The sequence below is a fragment of the Ptychodera flava genome, chromosome 16 (genome assembly GCF_041260155.1).
Source record: "Ptychodera flava strain L36383 chromosome 16, AS_Pfla_20210202, whole genome shotgun sequence".
Lineage (NCBI taxonomy): Eukaryota > Metazoa > Hemichordata > Enteropneusta > Ptychoderidae > Ptychodera > Ptychodera flava.
Window position 1 is genome coordinate 19,826,211 of NC_091943.1, and position 17,986 is coordinate 19,844,196.

At 39.0% G+C, this 17,986-nt stretch overlaps 1 protein-coding gene across 1 annotated transcript; it reads left to right on the forward strand.

The window, feature by feature from the left end:
• Positions 1–8,006: 8,006 nt before the first annotated feature.
• LOC139114928 (uncharacterized) lies at positions 8,007–10,989 on the forward strand. The gene is made up of 4 exons (XM_070676848.1): positions 8,007–8,188; positions 9,085–9,220; positions 9,678–9,851; positions 10,634–10,989. Exons 1-4 carry the CDS (start codon positions 8,159–8,161, stop codon positions 10,939–10,941), a joined length of 648 nt encoding a protein of 215 aa, XP_070532949.1. The 5' UTR covers positions 8,007–8,158; the 3' UTR covers positions 10,942–10,989.
• Positions 10,990–17,986: the final 6,997 nt, after the last annotated feature.

Sequence of the window (17,986 nt, forward strand, 5' to 3'; positions counted from 1 at the left end):
GTGAACGATATCCAAGGTATAAAAATTTCCAGAGCACGGCCCAAATTTGAAGAAAAGTCCCGAATTCAATCATTTGGGCTATTCTCAGTGGTTAGTTGACCCCGTAAACAAGTGTGCGTCACGCGAATTGGAGAAGGGACTTTGATACCATAATCGCACTTGCCGTTCAAAGGTCAACTTTAGAGATGGAACTAATGTTCTGCAAAATTAATATTAATTCCACGGAATTAAGAAACTCTGTCATCTTACTTATTCCATAGCAGTTATTAACGAGAGGTAATGTTAAAGATAGTTTTATAGAGAGTGGGTTAAGTTCAATGTGGATGAACCAAGCAATTTCAAATCTATTTATTTACTGGCTGGGAACAACGGGCTTTCGCCCAATTACAGTTCCAGCAAAAGAAAAAGAAACTAACAAAGAGCACAACAATGAAACAAAGACAGTAACAACACAGTTAAAAAAACAATAATTGGTAAAAAATACAGATCTAAAAAGAATAAACATTATTAAATAAAAATCTGCGAAATTGCCCATAGTTACAATTAAAAATATCAAAAGTCTCATTGTTTAAAATACTATTCAAATTTTTCATAGTTCTCTGTAAAAATGCTGAGGAATGAGCAATGACTCTTGATACATTAGGTTTAAAATGTTGTTTTGAGCGCAGAGTGCGAGAAGGCACATGCAGACAGATACGCTCTAGAATTTCGGAGCTGTTATAAAAAGAGAACATACATTTGTAAAAGAAGGTGGCATCCATAAAACTCCTACGCTCTTGTAGAGATGGGATTTTGAAGAAGGTACAGAGTTGGTTGTAGTAGCCAGATGAGTAGGTTATGCCAGTTTTACCGCACAAGTATTGAGAAATTTACCCTGAACTCTTTCGAGACGGTGAATGAGATACAGCTGGTGTGTGGAGACCATACTTGACTGGCATACTCAAGCTGGCTCCGGACAAGTGTTATATACAGGGTTTTGAGAGTGTTGACATTGCTAAAATTACGTGAGTTACGTTTTATAAAACCTAGCAGCTTGAAAGCTTTTACAGTAATTGTATTAATGTGCGCAGAGTAGTTAGATTTTGAGTGAGAAGAACACCCAGGTCTTTAACTGATGTTACTCTGCATAAATTGTCACCATTAATACTATAATCATACATAATGTGAGTTTTCTTGTTCGTAAAGGAAATAACCATACATTTGTTAAAATTCAGTTTTAGTTTCCATGTCGTGCACCATCTCTCAATGTGGTTAAGGTCTTGTTGGAGAGAACTGCAGTCCGAGTTGTTAGAAATTTGCCTATACAATTTTGAGTCGTCTGCATACAATGACAATCTGTTAAGGTAAAATGCGCCTCGAGGACAGCGAGTGAGACTCGCAATTCTTTTCTGAACTACAACTTGTGGGGGGCTCATTTTAAGGCTGTTAGAGTAGGAAAACTTTTCACAGGCTTAGTTTTTTCGAAAATCGAAAATATTTTTTTACTCCATAGAGTTAACACAGGGATGGCGGCCATTTTGCATTTCGAATATCGGTAAATTTTTGGTAATTGGTTTCTCTGCAACCAAAATTAGCACTGGAACCCCCGATTTTTATTCTTGATTTTGAAAGAGTATGGTGGAAAGATTCATTGAGGAAGTTTGAGCGAAAGTTTCAGTCTATCACTTTCGAAGTGCATACTACCTTAAGATCAATATATTGCGTAATCCATTCAGAAAGGTTGCGTCTCCATCATAGTCTGACCTTTGAACAGCAAGGGCCGCGATATCATGGTCCCTTCTCCAATTCGCATGTCACATAGTCAAAGTTCACGGAGTCAACCATAAATCACTGAGAATAGCCCAAATAATTGAATTGGGGCTTTTCTTCAAATTTATGCCTGCTCTGGAAATTGTTTTACCTTGAGTATAGTTCACAGTACCTGATGTTTCGTATAACCAAAAACATTTCATGTAATCACTCATATGGTTTTCACATATACATTTGTAATAGTGGATATGCGTTCAAGCATGGAGGTAGCTACCTCCATGGTTCAAGTGATCCCTATATTACATAATTGTCAGACAGTGTTCACAGATTATAATCATTCACGAATGTCTGTGGGCGTCGGTGTGCTGCTGAAAAAATCTGTCATGTCACCCTGCCCTAGCTGTTTGATGCTAAACTGCAGAGGCTTCATAAAATTATTTGAGTTTGACAAACTTGACAGCTTCCATCAGTGTAGTGACTCTCCTCGGTCACACTTAACATAGCATACACCGTAACAGAGGACACAAGTGCATGAAGTACGTGTTCAGTGTAAAGTAATATAAATACTCTTTTTAATGGGCTCAAATGCTCCAAATTTGTGGGCATTTATATAAAAACAACAGTACATTCAAGGGCGAAAGGTAACTGAAAAGCCAAGCGACGGTGGCCAGTCTATCTTTTCTTGCACAAAATCTATAGCAACTGCAAGCAACTGTGACCATAGAAAAGGCCGGGTTTATAGGTCCTACACTACTATTTATAAAGAAGAACGTACTAACTTAGTTTGTCGTCGCACCGAACGTACTCCCCATTTGCATATTCTTTTTTTTTCGCACCAGAACATACTCCTCATTTGCATCTTAGTTTTTTTCCGAACCAGAACTGACTCCTCATTTGCATACTACTTTTTTTCCGCACAGAACATACTCCTCATTGCATCTTAGTTTTTTTCCGAACCAGAACTGACTCCTCATTTGCATATTCTTTTTTTTCCGCACCAGAACATACTCCTCATTTGCATCTTAGTTTTTTTTCCGAACCAGAACTGACTCCTCATTTGCATACTACTTTTTTTCCGCACAACGATCGCTGGCAAGCTTACTCTTTGTCGCACCAGAACAAACTAGTTTTTTCCGCACTGCACATACTCCTCATTTGCATATAGTTTTTTTTCCGCACCAGAACTGACTCCTTATTATTTGCATATCGTTTTTTTTTTCCGCTCCAGAACTGACTCCTCATTTGCATACTACTTTTTTTCCGCACAACGATCGCTGGCAAGCTTACTGTTTTGTCGCACCAGAACGAACTAGTTTGACGCACCGCAGGTATACTCAGTAATTGTTTTTTCCGCACCATAACAATGCTCACTGCATATGATATTTTTCCGCATCATCCGTGTTTGCAACAGACTGTGTGCAACCAGAGTAGAGTTTGTCGTAGCTTCAACTTGTAGTTTTTTCCGCAACGTCTGTACGTTGTAAGTTTTGTCACACCGCAATGCGAGTATATGAAGTTTCTGTATCGGTTTCTATAGGTTTCATATTAACAGCGTCTACGTTTGGTAATGAGCGAGTAGAGATTTTGCGGCCTCAAAAGACGATAAGATTTCGCGATGGCAGTTCAGTGCGGAATCGTTATCATAGAGTTTCTGTGTCCGTATGTTGATTATGAGCAGCAAGAGATTTCGCGTCCGCACGAGCTTTGTTTTTTTCCGCAATCGCAGTTAGGCATTCGCCGCCAACGTTATCATTTGACATCTCACTAAGTGCCTCATAGATTGTTACCGCTGCGGCCAGTGTTCATCCAAGGTCAAGTTACATAGTGTTAGCAATGTTGACGCTGACTGATATTTTGTGGTCGCAACATAATGTGGTTTGAGTTGTTGTTGTCGCATTTGAAGTTGACGGCGCCGCTAAAAGTTATGTTGTAGCCGGGTGGTATTTTTTTGTATATTTCGACGGAAAACTTTTTTGTTTTCTACCTATGCATTTTCAATGGGGAAAGAGTTTTCGCCGAGGGGTCCCCAACGGCTTTCCATAGAGATTGAACATTATTTCAGATGACATACTTGAAGAAATGGCCTCGTAGTTAATCATGGCTGCTCATTTTCAACTAATGAGAAAGTTGAGAAAACATTTTCTACCAGAAAAGCATTACTTAATCATTAGAACGTGTATTTACAAAATCATCACATTGACAAAAATGTAACATATATATTTAATTTGCAATATAATAATAGCTGATCTGTGATATTAAAGTATCTTTACATAGTTTGGTATGTCAGCTTTCATCACTGTTCCAAAGTCCGTCAACTTTGCCCTGGATACCCTTTTTAGAACCACGTCACACCCACCATTGTTATTGACATGTTGCTTCAAAAACAAACATATTTATCGACAAGATTGTTTTGAAACCTAACAGGACATCGTTCAAAATTCAACATAGCGTCCTGCCACTACAGGCTAGCGACTCAATAATGAGTGGACAATTTGATTTCTGAGGGGTGGGGGCACAAGAATTTTCCAAAAAAATTGTTGCTGGCCATTTATAGGGGAATTGTCTACCCAGCGGAAATGGGGAAAATTGCTTTAAAGCTGTACAAAACGATTTGCTTCCGGTTACCTGAAACAGTGGACTGTCTTTAGTATTCTCTGAAGCTGCCGCCCAAGGCGGCCAATTATGGCCAAGCTGTCATAATTTGGTTGATAATAATGAGCTAATTAATCTGCTGCATAAGATATATGGCATCATATATGGCATCATCGGAATGAGCATAAACCTGTAGATGCTAAAAAATTGCTTCTGTTAAAAGTGCCCCCGATAGGTTATAAAAAATGACCCTCCCCTTGGACAGTTTTCTAAGTGACCCTCCTTCCGATTTCCCCGGCTCAACCCTCCTCTGTATTACTGAAGGCTCCCTGAACATCGGCGCCTACGGCTCCTCACTGCCAAATTTCTGTTCATGATTCAAAAATAGGCTATATCGTTTCCAGGCAGACTTGTACCAATGTAAGTAGAATTGGCTTGGTGAAACAAAAACAATTATGAAAATTAATCCTTGTGCATTGGAACGTGATCATTTGGTTACATATGATACAACGTAACACATGCCGTCACCCTGAACTAATCACCTCCCGTACTAGACCACAACGGCCTTGCAAACCCAACAATACTACATGCCATAGCAGGTCACTATCTGTGTGACCTGCCACGACAGGCCACAGCATAAATTCATTTGAGAAAGGGAATTACATTGTAAGATATTACAGATTACTCGTAGATCGCCTCGACGAGATGGCTTGATACAGTAGTTCTGAGCGAAAAGTCACTCTGCAGGCTATGAACTGTGTAGTCGGAGACCAAGCTCTACTCCTGCAATACCAGGTCAAAAGGAGCACGAACCATTAATCTTCCTTTGTAAATTCTCACACTGTTCTCTTATCTTGCCTTGTGAGTCATTTCTCATTAAACTAGTATTGCACGCCTTAAAACTGAAGACTTAAAATTTGCATAAGCTTTCCTCTAGGAAAAGTTGAGCCGTTATCTTACAAAATCGAGAATAAATATCACGGTCACCGAGCAGATGCTTTCATCGCAAATACAAGTTAATACAAATTTTATGATTTTTTAAAGTTCAAAATGGCCGTCGTTCCTATGTTAGTTCTGTGGGAAAGTTAAATTTTTAATTTTCACAATAATAAAATGCCGGCGAAAAACTTCAATATTGGACAAAATTTAAAATTAATCCTCACAATCTGCGTATCAGCAAAGTATTATAAAAATAAAAATGAGAATTCTAATATCTGTCCAAGAAGTGCATTCTACCTAAATGAATTACTGTCACACTTGTCACACTGATCGGACAAAGGATAACCAAATACGTAATGTGTTTATAAATTCATCGTCAAAATTTACCGTAAATTCTTCATGTTTCAGTTGGAGAGAATTAAAGATGTTAGTCTATACGGTCTTTGTAAACATATAATATATGTTGTGTAATTGTAGACAAAGCGCGTGTCTGTAGATTTTAAGGTAGAATACGCCTCGGGGATATTAGAACTCTCAAACTTTCACAGTTCTTTTCAGATCTACTACGTTTGGTGATGTATTTTAAAGCTCATGGAGTAAGAAACATTTTCACCTTCTCAGTTTTTCGAAAAATCGAAAATTTTATTTTTCCCAATAGAGTTAACACAGGGATGGCGGCCATTTTGAATTTCATATATTGGTAAATGTTAGGTATTTGCTCCTCTAGTACTAAACTTTACATTTTGATCCCTTACTTTTATTCTTGATTTGGTGAGGGAATCATTGAAAGTTTCCTTGAGGAGAGTTTGAACAAATGTTGAAGTCTTAAGTCTTGTCACCTTCAAGGTGCGTACTACATTAAGGATATATAGAAAGATATCGAATACAGGTGAAAAATTTATGTCCACCATAGGTATTATCATTGATCTCTATAGCTCTTTAGTTTATACAACTGAGCTGTTAAAGTACTCTATCGTGTTTAGCGCCATTGATTTTAATAGCTCGGAATAATACTGTTAAGGGATGGATCATTAGATCTTCGGAGGTAGAGGTGGTCACAAGCAGATTGTGAATCTTTTTTTACAACTGTAAATTTTGAAAACAATTCAAAGTGAGTCATAGTGTATTTTTTTCTAAGAAACTGTGAGATTTATCATTTTGTTGCGTTCTGATTTCTGATCTTTTTACTTTTTGCAAACTAGTCTGAAGATATTTTTTCAAATTTTTTTGCTTTGAATTTTTTTTCTGTTTTTGACCACCCCTCCCAAGATCTAATGGTCCATCCTTAAGAGGGTGACTTAACACATACATACAGTCATGTTTAACATCAGACACCTCACTTTTCTTAAAATCATTTTACGTTCTCCTGAATAACGTTTTTCAAAGTGTCTCCGTAATTGACGATATCAGGAAGACAGAATTGAGACGATTAAGCCGGTACTCGACCTTGCAGTTCTAATATTTCTCATGGATCCGGTTAACCAGTTGCAGCACCGACTCCTGACCCATTCGTTACACTGCGTTGGCACGACACCTGTCATTTTCCATCAAAAAGTAATAAATTTCACCTAATGATAACATTTTCAATGCGTAAGACCAAACACTGTAAGACTATTAACATTTCAAGAGTCAACAAAGCAATAGATTTTCCGCAAGTCTAATTAAAATTGAATGCGGGAGGTCGGCGTGAAAATTATTTCGAGCGACACTTTGTGAAAGGTTGTCAGTTTTTAGTTGTCCCATGCTACGATGGTTGCACTGCATGCTTTAGTTACTAAATGGTAAACACTCAGTGCCTTGCCAGGCAGTTTTACACTGTGAGGTAGGCAGATAGAAACTTTATCGGACAAAATGGCACGTTTTCGAGAACTTCAAAACAGCGACGAGAAAAACGTTGCCTTCTGTGATACGAAATGGAGATGCATGGTCGTTGGGTGCAAACATACGGATTCGGGATAAGCAGGACTGGACGACCTCATAGTCTTTACATGATTACATAGCCCGCAGAAATTAAATGCGAAGATAGAGCGCAGGAGGATCTGTTTGATGAGAGCTTTTCACAAATTTTACATCGTGCTTTAAATGGCATTATGACCCGAATAAAGACTTATCATATTGTTCTTAGAGAGTCATTTTCATGATTTTTTCGGTGGACCGAACGTCACATACATCAGTGTACATCAATGTGTATGTACGTAGATGCACATAAATCTTTGCATATGTTTTGTGTCCAGGGATTGTGAGTGTATTACTACTGAAAATTAAAGGAGATTGCACCTGATGCATTTACAAAATAATACAGTATGGATTTCAAAGACAACGTTAATATAACATTTGTATCCGTCAAATTTTAAGTTTGATTTCTAGTCAATTTTCTCAAGCTTACTGGCAACAACTGAATGTTTATTCAGTTTTCACAATATTCTAAAAAGCTTGTCAATTTTCATCAAAAGGGAATTAATACGGAACATTTATCATAAGCAGTTTGCTTATAATGTCGACGGGTTACGTGTTTGTTCGGTTCCTACCTATGGGTATCATGGGTTGTATACTATTCTATCTAACAAACTAATAAACTATTGCATTAGATGATGCAATGCCATACATTCTATATAAAAGTCCGTTAATTCAGCAACGATCATTCATAGTTCGGTGACTGGTATTAAAAATCTCTTCTCCTGGGACAAATCTCCATTCTTTTCAAGAGGACTGCTGTTTTCACACCATGTGTCGACGAGATCTCATCTCTCTATGCCTATTAGGTATACTGTGGGCAGTTGGTGTTTCATCCACTCCGCTGCCTGGCGAGGAAAGAGAAGCTGAATTTGAGAAGGAATATCTTCAACTCTTATCGAAATATGAAGACGTTTTGCCCGACATGCAGGCTGGTTTGAAGCGACTGTCGATGGTGAGTGTACATGTAAAATATGTCAAGCCCGAATCTGTCGGGGATGTGTGCTGCTCCTTTGAAATTTGCCCCATCCGTTCTGCAGTTTGGATATCGTTTTGAATCCAGTTACTAGACGAGGACTGACAGGACACAGCGAAATTATTCCACCGTTCCCGTAACAGGTAAGGTTAAGATCGAGCAAATCCCAAGATCGAGCAAATCCCCATGTTCTTAGATTAATCAGACAACGTACAGCAAAATTTTGCAATTGGGTTTGCAAGAGAGAGCAAGCACGCCAAATGTCTTGCGTAGATGTTTTAGCTATGGCAAAATAAATTTTCCGATCACAAAGGCGGTTATCTCTCAGAGGACTTGACTGTGCGACCTGGGAACTGATTGTCTGTTGAATATACTTGACTGCTTCGGAATACTTGAAGTTTCAAATTGACAAGTCCTGACTAGAATGTATGGTAATAATATATTTTTTAATTTAATTAAAGCTCCATAAGCTGTATCTTTCGGCTATTTTTTTAGAACTGTTGTTATGTGGTTTCCCTACACTTTCTGCATTGAATCCCTAAACTGTAATTTAATGCCAAGTATTTAGCATAACAACACAACCTATTTGAGTACAAACTCCATTGTTATTGTTGAAAATTGTATTTAAGTCCGGACTAGAATTCATTTGTAAACAATAAACAATGATCAATACACACGTACAAGCTGTGTTGACAAAAATAATACTCGAAATTTCAGCATGACAAATGGATTAGGGTCACACACGGTAGTTGATATACAAAAGCAGAATACTGAAAAACTTGCCACATGTTACAGCTTATGTCCTTAAGTATACTGTAATTTCTTAAAGACAGACATTAATCGCACACAAAACATGTCTTACTATCTTACTATAGGCTCTTGACGACGTCGATGAAGACATTGACGGCGACGTTCCGGAGGAGATTACCGATGTTGAAGAAAGGGCGCTTGATGATGATCATGATGGAATTGAGCACATCGAGCGACGGACGATTCAGTATGGGAGTTGTGGTAAGTACGCAATGATCGCTTTCATGCAAATTTGGGCATATCAAATTTGAATATGTCTTGATGGGTTGGCGATCTTTTGGACTATTCTATCGGAAATGATAAATCAAAACGGATAAATCTTACGTAGCTATCTAAGGGAAGGGCAATTAAATCTTGGGAGGTGGGGTGGTCACAAGCAGATTGTGAATATTTTTTTACAATTGTAAATTTTTGAATGTTTTTCCCAGTGAATTGTGAGGTGCTTATCTTTTTTCTAAGTTTTAACTGATTTTTTTTTGCAAACCAGTCTGAAGATATTTGTTCTCTAACTTTTTGACTTTGAATTTTTTCTTATGACCACCAATCCCAGATCTGATGGTCAATTCCTAATGTGACCAGCAGCGACTAGTTTCTTTGATAGTTTTAAAGAAAATCACTACCACGTTTCTATGACTGTGATCTATCCATCGTATTGCAGGCAGTACGAAGCTACCACCAGGAATGAGGGAAGATTCGGCCTATAGGTGGCTCAGTTTTAACAAGAGGGGCATTGGTGAAAAGGCCCTTGCCTTAAAACATCTGTTCAAGGCGCCAACCATACTGTTATATGCAGAGAGAAGCAAAAGAGACGCTAGGAAGTATTACAGCAATAGTAAGTATGATAGAAAACTGGCACGTGCCTTTCAGTGTTTTAGTGAGTTATACGTAAAACTTTTATGATTTAATTTTTTTACCTTCACAGCTAGCTGTCATTTTCCTCGAATGAATTGAGCTCATTCTGTTAAAATTTGGCAACACATTACAAACCCACATAATGGCCACCTGTTCTCAGGACTCAAACGAGTGTTTGCAAGCAATCATATGTAATGATGTATCATACGTGTATCGAGAATGGTGCGTACAAATGCTCAACTCGTTCATGACTCTTAAGTAGGGACACTGGCAGCTCAGACCTACTAAATGTCTTGCACTTTACAATACGACTTGTTAACTAGCGGACTTGACTCGACGAACCAACAAACCGAACGAATGAAGCAATTAATATGTTCACGAATGAACGAACGGACGAATGAATGAATAAGTGGAAAAATGAATGAATGGGTGATCGAATGATAGAACGAATGAATGAATGAATGAATGAATGAATAAATGAATGAATGAATGAATGAATGAATGAATGAATGAATGAATGAATGAATGAATGAATGAATGAATGAATGAATGAATGAATGAAATGATCACTCTCTGAAACGAGCAATCTCTCAAGCGAGGCGAATCCTAACGCCATGTAGGCAAGATTTGTGTGTCATGATTACATTTAAAACATTCGACAGCGGAAAATGTTGATACTGTGTCGCGATTCTTCTTTACTTACTCAATAATTTGAAGGTTTTCTCCACAAATAACGGGAGTTGTTTTGTTTTCACTGACTAGGTCTACACAATGGTGTTGGGGATGCCTTTCGACACGCCTTGTTTTCGTATCGAGTGACAAAAAAATACGGTTCATCGATTGCCAAACAATTCGGAGACGCTCACGAAGTGTCCCATGTTAACCCGTTGAACGAGAGACTGATGGATCTGTACAACAACCAGGTTGGTCGTTGCCTTGCCGGGATTCGAGGAAATCGTTCTAAAGACGATGTTAGCGTAATAAAGGCAGCGATAAGTGCTGGCAGGCTACAGACAAGCCTGGACCGATCCTATCCAGGAACTCCAGCTTGCTGCCAATACGGTAAATAACAAGCGACGAGTCAGTCAGATTTTCCCCTAGAAGCGTTGACAATGTGTGAAAATATTTCCTTCCAAATCTTACAGTGCATCAATAAAGTAAATAATTTAATGAATAAGTATGGTCATTTTTATCGTGCTTTGGCATTTGTCTTAATGTCTTACTGTCAAATCGAAAAAAGTAAACAATTCTAAAATATGCACTGTAAACATCAATCACACACAGACATATACGCAGACATACGGTTAAACCATTGCCATGTGAACGGAAGTCAGCAATTTTATCATTTCACGCCGCTTTCGATTGTCGTTCTATGTCATATTATGGCATCGATGGATCCTTTGAAACGAGGTACACTCGCTAACTTTAGAGGACTACTCGGGTATATGGGTTGCATCGCTGTCACTTCTCCTGTATGTCAGTCTCCTGCTGAACGACCCTCCAGACCCTCTCCAGAAATTGTGATATTTCAACGGCAAAAAAAAACCAGCTACTCACATAAAATCTGTGAAGTAGCGATTTAATATGACATGAGATGAAGATAAAATGACAAAGCGAGTTTTAAGGAAATACTGTTGAACATCGACAGTAGAGAGGGCGGCTGAGTACTATGATTTCAATGCCGTTCGAAATAGAAACAGTAATAGCATGAACGTGTAGAATTTATAGTGACTTGTGAAACAATCACGCAAAAATCTGAAAGAAAAATTACAGTACGTTTGTCTTCACCCTCCTTGCAAGCGTCACGGCTTTTGTGGAGGGACCGTGCTTCAAAGATCCCAGGGGTGCGGGAAATAAGATGAAAATGTGGCGACCGACTGTAAACTTACGCATGTAATGAACACTATTCACATAAATGCTTGAAAACAATATTAATAACAAAGACTTGTACCCAATGACTTAGTGGTTGTACAACCAATAGTAATACCGAACTTAAGTTTATGGTGGAAATTGTCATCCCCTCTACGCAACTTCAGTTAACAAGAGAGAAATTTGTGATACTGATCTCAGCGAGTCTATATATCAGTACCTACCGTTTGGTTGCAGCCAATTTCCTATAGCCTATTAAAAATTTTCGATCTCTTGTGCAGTCGCCTCTCTAGGGATCTGAATGCGTGTTCGCATATGATACGTTAGATACTATGAGGTTATCCCTCGATATCACCTCTTGGTGGGGTCATATTGCTGCGAGTGCGGTTGTGGGCCGCATCACACGAGTCGAAGACGAGTGTGATGCAGCCCACAACCGCACGAGCAGCAATACGACCCTACCAAGAGGTGATATCGAGGGATAACCTCTTTATCATATACCTATGCCCACGTTATTGAATGAATAAATCTCGTATATTAAAATATGATACGTTTCACTGTGGTTTTTCTTGATGGACTACATTTGTTTGCGTCATCTTGCTAAGGCGGATTGATATACTAGCGTCTGACGTAATCTATCAGCTGGCTCATTGACAATTATTTTACGGTTGAGCAGAGAAATGCTTGAACTCTGTCATCAAACATGTAGGATATCTACCGAATCGGTACGGTACATGCAAGTGTTGTGTTTGGTATTATTTTCCAGAACGCATTTACCATGAATACATGATATTTTTGAAAGTTGTGCTTTTGAATTTGCCGGTCCTCCGACATGTCCGATAGCACTTTTGCTTGTCGTCTGCGCGTCTGTGCTTATGCACGGACGGAACAGCTGGTCTGTCATCGATCTGTCAGTGCCCGTACGGTGTGATGCTCTGCTCTTTAATTTGTTCAAATTGGTAGCACTACTAGCAGGTTAATCCGATATCGACACATGTGTTTTATTTAGTTACCCCGCATTTCCCTATGCTTCAAAACCCTGCCACTTTTGGAGATCGGACATGATATCGTAGTCAAAGTCAAAATCATAGACGGGCACCATGGTTTGTTTTGATTAGGGCGCCACCATGTAAGTAGTCCGGTATGCAAATCAACAGGCCGTATCAGGCTTTGTTATGTAAATCAACAGGTCGTATCACTTTTTCATATGCAAATATTCAATTGAATGAAAGAAAGACGCGCTGATCATTCCTTTCATATGCAAATCAACAAGGCGTATCACTTTATCGACATGCAAATCAACATGATAAATCATGTCACTGAACTCAGTACAGACACAATACAGGGTATAGGTATATGATAAAATAGAAAATTATGTCTATCGTAAAATTTAGCCATAATTATTATATTAATGTGACACCGTGTGAAAGCAGCTATAACCTTTTAGTCGAGATTTCTAGAGATAGGTGGGAAGAGATGATACGAGGCAATAGTAGGGATACAGGAGAGGCAGACAGACAAAGCGATAAACAATGTGACCGATAGATTACACTGACACCATGTGAAGTGTTCCGTATCCACAGACCTATAGCAATATCCATTTTGATGGATTCTTACAGTATACAGCAGAATCCATTAGAGTATCCATCATTATCCAGTACTGAGAATCCAGCACCGGAATACATAATGGATTCCCCCAGTATCCAGCAAAACTAAGGCTGCGGGGAATACATGCCAAAATCCATTTTGGATACTAATGGATTCTAGTATCACAATGCATTGTGGGTCTAAAAAACACAGACCTGGCTAGATTTTGAGAATCCATAAAAGTATTTATGATGGTACTAGCCTAGCCAGTGTAACGGAAAGTATGACTACTGCAGACACTTTTTTATGCTGAGTGAAAGCGTTGCAAAAGTTGAAACACTAAAAATATTACCACTTGTAAATTCGTTTTGCAATCAACATTGGCAGTGTCAAAAACGCTTTTTCCTAAAGATCCTATACACATACAATAAAACAAAATTCCAAAACTTAATGTACGTCAAGAACTACAACGTTAACGATAGAGGACTATGGCCTTTCATGATCAATCATTTGAGTCAAGACATGGATTGCGTTTATACTTATCAGCTTGAAACCCCCTCCCCGATCAAATTGACCCCTCTCCTGCTGCAAGTTTACGTTTATCGATACCAGGTTTTGTTCGAGCTCGTTACAATTTGAGACGGTATATAGTGGACGGAATCGTTCATTACCATCTGTGTAATAAAACCAAGCAAATATGTCATCGTGACGACGAGCTATACTCTCAAGAACTTGCGTCACATTGCCGAAAAAACTAAGAAAATCGCAGAAATGTAGAAGTGACCTTTACTAGCTCACTGGATGAAAATCCAAATTTAACATTCTTTATGCAATTGCATAAATTTGCATAAAGTTGGTCAGCTCCTTTACGCACCTTTATGCAGTGCATAAAGGTGTGTAAACATGGTGTCAGTGGTGGTGCCTATATGCATCTTTATGCACTTGTATAAAAGGGTTTAATGGCTCACTAAAATTATGTACCTTTATGCAATCCAATAAAGTTGCATAATTTTACGTGTGAGGTAAAGATTGTAAAACAACACTGAGGATGACAACTTACAGTCTCTACAAATTGAAAAGGACTATATGTGTTAAAGAATAGCTGGATGTATAGTGAGAAACATATAATCACTTCCCTGGGCTCACATTTCTAACGTTCACTCTATATACCCATCTGGAAACCATCTTGAAGGGCTTAGTGTTTGCACTTTGGAGTCCCCGCACTGTAGTAGACACATATCCCTCCTTCAATTCTTATCATTTTGCAACTGTCTTTTTATCTTTCGACTGAAATAAAGCTTGCGTTTTGTATACCACAGTATATGTTGCTGCAGTCATGACGAAAATAGTGATAGGTCAGGCAATGGCAAGTCATGCAGGGCTCTGATTCATTGCTCCATTGTCTCAAGGTGTAAATAGCCATATGTCATTAACATATCAGGAAGGTTGCCATTGATATCGCCACAGCAGTTACACATGGGATACTTCCCTTTTCGTCACACATCATTCATTCAAATGACAAATGTGTGGAGTCAGTAGACGACAGCCTATCTTGTGATAGTATTTGGTAGCCGGTATCATGACAGTTTGTGTTCGTGTCGGCTACACAGACGATCTGCCCTCTTGCGAGTTCGACTTTGTGAAAAAAAGATATGACCTGCGACCAAAATTGCTTATTTGACACATAACCAGGAGACCTGCATTACATTTTGCACCGGTATGTCATGAAGAAAATAGTGATAGGTCAGGCAATGGCAAGTCATGCAGGGCTCTGATTCATTGCTCCATTGTCTCAAGGTGTAAATAGCCATATGTCATTAACAACAATCAGGAGGAACCCCTTGAATGTATAAACAAAAGCGGTTTTCTTGCTTCAGTCACTGTTGCTAGAAAGTTTAACTGAAAATAGACTTTGTTCAAGTCTGAAATTTGCATCAAATTCTTGTAAACTTGTTTTCTTTTCCTTAACTTGTTAAAAGTTGATTGAACGCATTGTCATTGAGTTGCACCCGAATCACATTTGCAGGATCGCTGTCAGCCCTACTGCACTATGGATGAAAAAAGGAATGTTATAAATTTGAAAGATTTTTGTGATGCATAGAAAATTATGAGTGAAGTGTGTGTGTGTGTGTGTGTGTGTGTGTGTGTGTGTGTGTCCCTGGACGTACCACAGATACGTCCATGGAGTGTCTTGGCCGTCCTGATCATGCCACAGCTGAAAAGGCCAGCGTCGACAAAGATAAAATAATAGGTGTGAAAGGGATTATCAGGCCCTCCTGTACCCTTACATTCATGACTGCACAGACTCCACTTCTAGTGCGTTCTACAACTTTTAAGAACGTCTACAGAAAAAAAGTAACTTGAGTAGTTTTGCGTGAAATAAAGATGACCGTGATATAGCCGTGATTAAGACAGCCTTTGTTTGCTGTCTTACTCGACCTCAGCTGACTACCATGGCAAAAGTCGGAGACTGCTGAGACGGGAAGGCCATTATCAAATTTGAAAATTGTGAATGTATCGGTCGTTTTATCCAGATGATTTAGTGTCCTTTTCGATATTAAGTGATCGAACCAAGGCCCCCGGTACGCACTCTGTGGTCACAATGCATAAGCAGTACAGTCAGGGTGAAGTGTGCAACACAGACAAAGGGAATTATTTGTTTGAGTGTGCAACAAGCATTGTCAGGGCAGGGACTTCCCTAATTACCGTGGTCACGGTCCCTCCACAAAACCGTACCGTGGTTAATGTCGGAATGTGGAGAGGTTGCCTGATGTCATCCCACATTACGTGTATGGCATAATGTTATGAACACTCTGGTGCACGAATGCTTCAATCGTCGTTTGTGTGCAGAGGGTCTGTAGCTTGACGAAAACCCTATGATACAACTTGTCATTTGCATCGTGCGGGTTTCGCATAGTTACTATCAAATCGCCTGTGCCCTGGCGAGTGCATAGCAATTATCCGGCGAATCGACTACCTTTCAAAATCGAACAACGAATGTTTTAAAATAATGAGTAAAATTAAATGCTGAACACAGAATCGACAATACTGAAAATACTTTGCTGTAGCTGATGGCATCAGTAATTTGAAATACGCCCAAAGGAACCTACTATAGTCATAGTTTCCGTATGAGTAAATCGGTACAGCCAGCATCGTAAGAATGAATGTGAAAAGATACATCAATGCTGTAAGGTCAAATTATTTTGCTCTTGTAGGTAAGATGTGTCCTTTTTTTAAATTTTTCCTTGTGCTTCCTAGTGTACCAAGTATTTTCTGGTCAGATTTTAGAGTTGCAAACGTTGTATCTCATATAACGGTATGACCGCCAGGTTTGTCTATTGGGTATGTAAGTGTAAGAGTATCAGGGATAGACTTCTCCAAGTCTGTGGGCATATAAGTATCAAAAATAATAAATTGAAGGACTAAACATCGGCAAACCGTTGTGTTAATGGTAGGCTATTGCGCAGATCGTGGAGTGAACGCCGCCTGGTCAGCAAGTAACTCAACTGAAGAGAAAGCGCGACTGGGGGCCAGTCTACACCTGGGACTGTGTTCCGTTAATAAATCCTGGGCTAAAATTTAATTTCCTAATAGTATAAAACAGCATCTAATGTGCCTATCAGATATCATGAAGTTTGACGCTTGATTGTAAAATATTAGTGCATGTTGCTTTCTAATGCTGAATTCTCATTGAGAAAACAGAAAAGTATCAGGAACTTGTCATGCTTTTCATATGCGCTGCAGGTTTCATTATGATTAGCACACTTTGCAAAACAGACGTTCAATTTACAGACATCAAAATATTTTTATATATTTCTGATATATTAAAGTACAGCGCCCGGAGCGCCCGCTGAAAAATATTAACATCTGGATATCACTGATATATATGTCTGATATATGAAAGTCATGCGGCTGAAGGGAATGCTGAAAAATAAGTTCGATATTTTAAAGTAATGCGCTCGAAGGGCGCACCGACAACATTTTAAACATACAGATATCTCTGACATATATGTCTGATATATTAAAGTTTCGTGCTAGCTTGAAGGGGGCTCTGAAAAAGTATTATTAATATTAAAGTTAAGCGCCTAAAGGGCGCGCCATGAATGCAACTGAATGATGAAATTTGTCGCTTGCACGATGCATTGTAGGCAAGTATGAGTCCGTGTCAAAATTCTAAAACAGACTGAACCCCTCCCCAATTGGAGATTTCAAAAAACATGGTGACCCCCCAATCATCATAGTCTAAAACGGGGTGACCCCTATGAATCCACTGCCCCCCCCCCCCGCCGAATAAACTGACCAGTCCCTTTAGTTGACTTTAGCAATTATGACTCTCAAAGGCAGGCACGTTTTATAACAACGACTAAGATCATAATCTTTCGCAAAATGCGCTCGTTCTTCATGCAGTCTCATAACGATTTGTTAGGGTTGTCATCGATATCGCCACAGCAGTTAAACATGGGATACTTCCCTTTTCGTCACACATCGTTCATTCAAATGACAAATGTGTGGAGTCAGTAGACGACAGCCTATCTTGTGATAGTATTTGGTAGCCGGTATCATGACAGTTTGTGTTCGTGTCGGCTGCACAGACGATCTGCCCTCTTGTGAGTTCGACTTTCTGAAAAACAAGATATGACTTGCGACAAAAATTGCTTA

What these genes read in the sequence shown, in the direction of transcription:
- LOC139114928 (XM_070676848.1), top strand. Translation starts at nt 8,159, where the DNA reads ATGCAGGCTGGTTTGAAGCGACTGTCGATG. An exon ending in GTTTGAAGCGACTGTCGATG is followed by an intron (nt 8,189 to 9,084) that starts GTGAGTGTACAT and finishes ATCTTACTATAG; the next exon opens with GCTCTTGACGACGTCGATGA. An exon ending in TAGGAAGTATTACAGCAATA is followed by an intron (nt 9,852 to 10,633) that starts GTAAGTATGATA and finishes TTCACTGACTAG; the next exon opens with GTCTACACAATGGTGTTGGG.